At 55.3% G+C, this 6,757-nt stretch overlaps 2 protein-coding genes across 2 annotated transcripts in view; one reads left to right on the plus strand and one right to left on the minus strand.

The window, feature by feature from the left end:
• Ssu72 (SSU72 RNA polymerase II CTD phosphatase homolog (S. cerevisiae)) overlaps window positions 1–410 on the minus strand; it is a 36,158-nt gene extending 35,748 nt beyond the window's left edge. Inside the window, exon 1 of the mRNA XM_013035735.1 lies at window positions 82–410. Coding sequence (XP_012891189.1) covers window positions 82–161 — 80 coding nt within the window. The 5' untranslated portion in view covers window positions 162–410. The remainder of the gene's footprint in view (window positions 1–81) is intronic.
• Mmp23b (matrix metallopeptidase 23B) overlaps window positions 231–6,757 on the plus strand; it is a 43,700-nt gene continuing 37,173 nt past the window's right edge. Inside the window, exon 1 of the mRNA XM_013031390.1 lies at window positions 231–529. Coding sequence (XP_012886844.1) covers window positions 231–529 — 299 coding nt within the window. The remainder of the gene's footprint in view (window positions 530–6,757) is intronic.

Genomic DNA, 6,757 nt, shown 5'->3' on the forward strand with positions numbered 1-6,757 from the left:
GCCGCCGGCCCCGGCGCCCCGGCGCCCCGGCCGGGGGAGGGAACCGGGAGAGGCTGAGGGCCGCGGCGGAACCCCCACTACCTGAGGATGTTGTGAGCCTCCATGCTCCGGTTCTGGTTACTCGAGCACACCACCGCCACCCGCAGCGGCGACGACGGCATGACGGCGGCCGCAAGGTGCACCGCGGCGACCTGAGCTCCCACCAACCCGCAGCCTTCGGCCGCCGCAAGATGGCGGCCAGCGGAAGTCGACGACGCGGAAGCTGGGACGACGCAACGGGCGGGAACGCCGCCCGGCCGGCCCTCAGACGCGAAGGAGCTCGGGGAGCTCGGAGCGGCCGCGCCGCGCGGGGCGTGGGTGGCGGCGGGCCAACGCCGAGCCTTTCCCGAAGGCCGGGGGCCGAGACCAGCGCCCCTCAGCGCGCCGCGCGCCAGCCGCCGCCAGCGTCTGACGTCACAACACCTGAGCCGGCACCAACAGGACTCGGGAGGCGGTGCCGCGGCTCCGGGGACCCGCCGCCGTTGCTGGGGTAACGCGTCGGACCTCGCGCCTGCGCAGTCGGAAGTTTTGGTTGTGCACGACCGTTTCTGGGTCTGGGTCGCTCCCGGTTCTCCGTGCGGCCTCCGGGGAGGCCCGCTACACCTCCCGGTCCTGCACTTCCGCCGCTGCCCGAAGCCACGGAATCTATCTCCTACTTTCTCCGAAAATCCACTCTAGGGAGACCCCCCCCCAGGCGCCTGCCCCAGGCTGCTACTGCCCAGCTACTCAGGAGGCTGAGATCTGGGGTTCGCGGTTCCCCGCTGTCCCCCCGCGGTTCCCCCGGCTGGGGGCCGGGGCGTCTGGGGGCCTCTTGTCTCCAGTGACTAGCAAAAGAAAAAGCCACAAGTGGCGCTGTGGCTCAAGTGGTAGAGCGCTCGCCTTGAGCAAAGAGCTGAGGCCCAGCACCCAGGCCGAGTTCAAGCCCCGGGACCGGCAAAAAGTCAATGAAGATTCCTGGGGCTGGAGAGCTTTTTCTCTCAAGACTGGCACCCTACCACTTAGGCCACAGCGCCATTTCTGATTTTGTGGTAGTTAAGTGAAGGCAAAAGTCTCCCCAACTGTTCTGTCCGGGCTGGCTTTGAACCGCAATCCTCAGATCTCAGCCTCTTGAGTAGCTAGCATTACAGGCCTGAGCCACTGGCACCCAGCTAAATCTTTAAATTTGTAATAAAGTTTATTAAATTCCTCTTTGGATCATGCTGCAATGTCTGAAATGAAAATTACACACTTTAGGGGCTGGGAAGGTGGCTCAGTGGTAGAGCGCTTGCCTTGCATACCAGAGGCCCTGGGTTCGATTCCTCAGCACCACATAAGCAAAAAGAAAAAAGGTGGTGCTGTGGCTCAAGTGGTAGAGCGTTAGCCTTGAGCTGAAGAGCTGAGGGACAGCACCCAGGCCCAGAGTTCAGGCCCCACGACCGGACCCAAAAAAAGAAAATTACACTTTAGCCAGGTGCCAGTGGCTCACACTTGTAATGCTAGCTACTCAGGAGGCTGAGACCTGAGGATCTTGATCCAGGAGGCTGATATCGGAGGATTGGGATTCAAAGCCTGCCTAGGCAGAAAAGTCCCATTGAGATTCTTACCTGCAGTTAACCACCAGAGAACCAGAAGGGGAGCTGTGATTCAAAGTGGTTGGTAGAGCACTAGCCTTGAGCAAAGAGCTCAGGGACAGCACCCAGATGCTGAGTTCAAGCCCCTTGACTCACAAAAAAGAAACTACAAAACACAAGTTTGCACTGGTAGCTCAAGTCTGTAATCCCAGCTACTGAGGAAGCTGAGATGTGAGCATGGAGGTTTAGCCTGCTGTGAGCAGCAAATCTGTGAAGTTTATTTTTTTATTTTTACCAGTCCTGGGACTTGAATTCAAGTCCTGGGCATGGTCCTTGAGCCTTTTTGTGCTCACGGCTAACTCTTCACTTGAGCCACAGGTCCACTTCCAGGTTTTTCTGAGTTTATTAGAGAAAAGTGTCTCCCAGATATTGCTACCTAGGCTGGCTTTGAACTGCCATCCTCAGATTTCAGCCTCCTGAGTCACCAGCACCCAACTAAATCTGTCTTATCTGCAATTAACCACTAAAAAGCTGAAGTGGCAATATGGCTCAAGTGGTAGAGCACCAACCGTGGGTTTGCTAAGAGTGCAAGGCCCTAATTTCAAGCATTACTACTGGCATGGGCGCACATGTGGGCACACACACAACTGTACAAAATTAGAAAAGGATGAAAAATGAACTAAGTGTTAGTAAGTCAGGGACAAGTTCAGGCAGCTGAGTTTATATGTCCGTGAAGTCCTGAGTTGGCTTTTAGATTTTTTTCTTTTTGTTCCTCTACCTTGTGAGATTCCCTCTCCTTTGTGCTCCAATTGGCACGAAGCTGAAGATTTCCAAAATTCCTTCTCCAGGTTCTGTCCTGAGGACTCCCTGGAGCCCTAGCTCAGTTTCCTCCACGGGGGGGGGGGGGAGACCCCCCCACATTCTGAAACCTCTACATGAATCATCACTCATGCCTGCCCTTTCAGGTTCAGTCCCTCTGTTATTGTCCAGTGTACTTGCCTCCTTCACGGACTAAATGGAGTTTTCTTTCAAGTTACTTCATTTGACTGGAAGCAGAAGTCTTTTTTTTTTTTTTTTTTGATCAGTTGTGGGGTTTGAACTCTGGGCCTGGGCGCTGTCCCTCAGCTCTTCAACTCAAGGCAAGTGCTCTACCACTTGAACCACAGCGCTACTTCCTCTTTTTCTGCAGTATGTGGTGCTGAGGAATCGAACCCAGGGCCTCATGCATGCAAGGCAAGCACTCTACCACTGAGCCACATTCCCAGCCCAGAAGTCTCAATTTTTTTTTTAGTCATGGGTTTTGAGCTCTGGGCCTGGATGCTGTGCCTCAGCTCTTCAGCTCAAGGCTAGTACTCTATCACTTTGAGCCACGGCACCACTTCTGGTTTTATGGTGGTTAATTGGGGATAAGAGTCTCATGGAATTTCCTGCCTGGGCTGGTTTTGAACTGTGAAGCTCAGATATCAGCCTTCTGAGTAGTAAGGATGACAGGTGTGAGCCACTGGCACCTGGCTAGAAGTCTCAATTTTTGAAAAAGTAAAAGGCAGGCAACTTCTTAGAAGCATGAAAGTTACAATACTAAGGTAATATAGTAATGCTGTAGGATACAGACCAACACAACAGCCCCAAATAGGTCCATGCCCATGTGAGAAAGCACATGGCACTGAAGATGGATGGGCTGTTTTTGTGCCATGCATTAGCAAAATCGGTTTTCCGTTTGATATAAAATGGGACTCCATATTCCACAGATGACTTCTAGAAAGATTAAAAGACCTAAATATGGGTTGGGAATGCGGCTTAGTGGTAGAACGCTTGCCGAGCATGCATGAAGCCAAGTTCAGTTCCTCAGTACATTAAAACAGAAGGAAAAAAAAGCCAGAAGTAGTGCTGTGGTTCAAAGTGGTACAGCGCTATCCTTGAGCAAATCCCCATGACTGGTCCAAAAAAAGCCCTAAATATGAAATTTTAAAAGCAAAGCCAACCAAGGAAAGCATAGGGGAAAATTTTCCTGTTCTTTGCATGTGCAAGGAATCTTCCCCCCTGGGACTGGGTCTTGAAATCAGGGCCTCATGCTCTCACTTAGCTCTTTCCACTCAAGGCTGGTGCTCTGCCACTTGAATCACACTTCCAGTTTATTGGAGATAGTCTTCTGGATTTTTCTGCCCAGGCTGGCTTTGAACCTTGATCCTCAGATCTCAGCCTCCTGAGAAAGTAGGATTGCAGGTGTGAGCCACAGGCACTGGGCTAAAATTTAAGACTCACCCCTGCGGGGGGGGGGGGGAATGCCAACTATATACATGACAAAGTTAATAAGCAGAGGAGCAAATATCTAGAACTGCATTATTCAATACGGTACTCAACTAAAGAACAGCAGAGGCTCTCAGAGACAGAGCTTGATGGAGAAGGAACAGTGCCTGTAGGAGGTAGTGGGCTGGGATGGACTGAGCCTCTGAGGTAGACCAGGTTCAGGAGCCAGATTGCCCTGCGAGGATGGAGGGACCAACCTCAGATGGCCACTTGGCGGAAGAATGGTATGTGGGAATGATCCTGAATGTAAAAGCAGGCTGTTGCCTGGCACTGATGGCTCACACCTGTAATCCTAGCTACTCAGGAGGCTGAGATTTGTGGTTCCCAGTTCAAAACCAGCCTGGAGAGAAAAGTCCCCGTGAGACTCCAATTAACCACTCAAAAATCAGAAGTGGGGCTGGGAATTTGGCTTAGTGGTAGAGTGCTTGCCAACCATGCATGAAGCCCTGGGTTTGATTCTTCAGTACCACATAAGCAGAACCAGAAGTGGTGCTGTGGCTGAAGTGGTAGAGTGCTAGCCTTGAGCAAGAGCTCAAGGACAGTGCCCAAGCCCTGAGCTCAAGCCCCAGGACTTGAAGTGGTACAGCTAAAAGACAGTAGGGAGCTGGGTGCCAGTGGCTCTCGCCTGTCATCCTAGCTACTCAGGAAGCTGAGATCTGAGAATCATGGTTCAAAGTCAGCCCCGCAGGAAAGTCTGTGAGACTCTTATCTCCAATAAACCACCAGAAAACCGGAGGTGGCGCTGTGGCTCAAGTGACAGAGCGCTAGCCTTGAGCTGAAGAGCTGAGAGACAGCGCCCAGTGCCTGAGTTCAAGCCCCACAACCAACACATTTTTTTTTTAAGTTTCCAAGGCTTGCTTGCTGTTGCATTGAGGGCTGTACTGCTTATGCTCCTCCTCTTCAAACCCAACAGTAACCTCTGAGAAAACCCATCAGCCGAGGCTGACAGGACAGCTCTATGGTCCTGCTGGCAGAAGCCTACACTCAACCAGGTCATGAGCCCCAGAGACCACATGGAACTTCAGCTCCCACATGGGCTGGTGGCCCAAACCTGGAGCCCAACTGTATCTAAGGGCTAGAAGCTAGGGTGTTGCCTGGGGCTTCCTGCTCTTGCCAGCTGAAGATACCTTAACACGCTCCATAGGAGCTAAGGTTGGAGGTAGCTGGACCCAGCTGTCTAGACACACACTGCACTGACCCCCCCCCAGATGAGTCACGCAGTAGCTGACTCACCCACCTCCCTCCTGTTCCTTCCCCAGGGTCACAGGTGCTCCAGGGCGTTCCAAGGACAGTCCGGGTTCAATACAGGCTCTCAGGCTCCTTGGCTTACCTTCCGCCCCCAACTCCCACCTCTACCACTGCACAGGGAGGCCCCAGTCTGAGGAAGGACAGCCCTGGAGCAGCCTAATTGCTGCCTGTCACCGCTAAAGTGGGTCACCATGAGTCCGGGCTATTTCTAACCCAAGCAAGCGCCACCTCTCCACCTCTGCTCAACACAGCTGGCCCAGGAAGAGCAGCTTTCCTGAGGTCTGAGGGTGGACAGGCAGGCTGTGAACAGGCTGTCCTCCTGCCATTCAGTAGACCAGTCCGCCCTGATTGGGGCTGACCCCCAGCCCATGCGGGAAGAGGGTTCAGGGCCAGCCACTGGACTGAGGTGCTGAGGCAGCAGCGTCCACCTTCCCTCCCACTACCCAAATAAACACGCAAGGCTTGTTTTCAGTCTAAGAATGAGGGACATTTAGATATTGGCGCCAGGTTTGCAGCTGATCAGAGCCACATGGGTGGGCAGAGCAAAGACAGAGAGGTAGGGTGTGGGGGCTGCTGGGTCCCAACTGGAGCCCAGGACAGTGGTTGCTGGGATGAGGATAAGGTTTAGCCACAGGGACCCAGAGGGGCTAGAGTCAAGTCCAGTGGTCAGAGCTAGAAGCTCAGTCAGGCAGTGCCAGACCTTTACGGAAGCCCAACATCACCAGGGGCTCAGGTCTGCCAGGAGGTGGGCAAAGCCAGACTGTGGTCCATGGTGGGTGGGCAGGCAGCACTTCAGACTAGATCCTGGGTTCTTAACTCCCAAATATGAAAATGGGGGGGGGTAGTGCAGTTACTCACACTGTGACTCGGCAGACGACGGGGTGCATGCCAGCGCTGGACCCGGCTGTCCAGCACTGGCAGCTCTCCTGCCCCCAGGACCCCAGTGCTGCCCTCCCAACCACCTGCTCCCCTCTCCACAGAAATCCCTAATCCTGGAAGTACACACAAAGGAAGGGGGGCCTGCAGCCCCACCAGCCCCCTCCCAAGCATCAGTCAGATGCGGAACTCAGCTACGTGGTGGCTCTGGGCACGTCAGACACCTGCGTAGGAAGACCCCCCAGGGCCTGTGAAGCCCTGCCCTGGGACCCTGCAAAGCTCAAAGACGGGATGGTCCCAGGGGGACCCTGGCCGGAAGCATGCACAAGCCAGCCAGCCTCAGGGCCCTCCCGCCCCGCCCCCTTCGACGGCAGAGGGAGAGTGGTTGGCTCCTGCAGCGGGCCGGAGGTTCTAAGGCACAAAGCTAACCTAAGCCCACTGGGGTAGGGTGGGGGAAGACGGGCTCCAAGCGCCCGGCCCCGACCTGCGGAGCACCAAGTGCCCAAGCTGCGGCGACGGCCCGGCTTTGCCGACCTGGCACGGGATGGAGGCTCCGGGTAGCGTCCCAGGGGCCGATGGCTCTGGCGTGGGCGGCCGTGCGCCCAGCAGCCCCCGTAAAGGCCTTTGTGGGACGCGGGCGGGACCGTCGTGCGGAGGGCAGAAGCCCGGCAGGGGCCGGTTAGGGGGTCGCGCGGTGAGGCCGCCGGTCGGTCGGTGGGTCGGTCCCCGGGTCGGCT

The sequence above is a fragment of the Dipodomys ordii genome, unplaced genomic scaffold (assembly GCF_000151885.1).
Source record: "Dipodomys ordii isolate 6190 unplaced genomic scaffold, Dord_2.0 Scaffold6, whole genome shotgun sequence".
Taxonomy (NCBI): Eukaryota; Metazoa; Chordata; class Mammalia; order Rodentia; family Heteromyidae; genus Dipodomys; species Dipodomys ordii.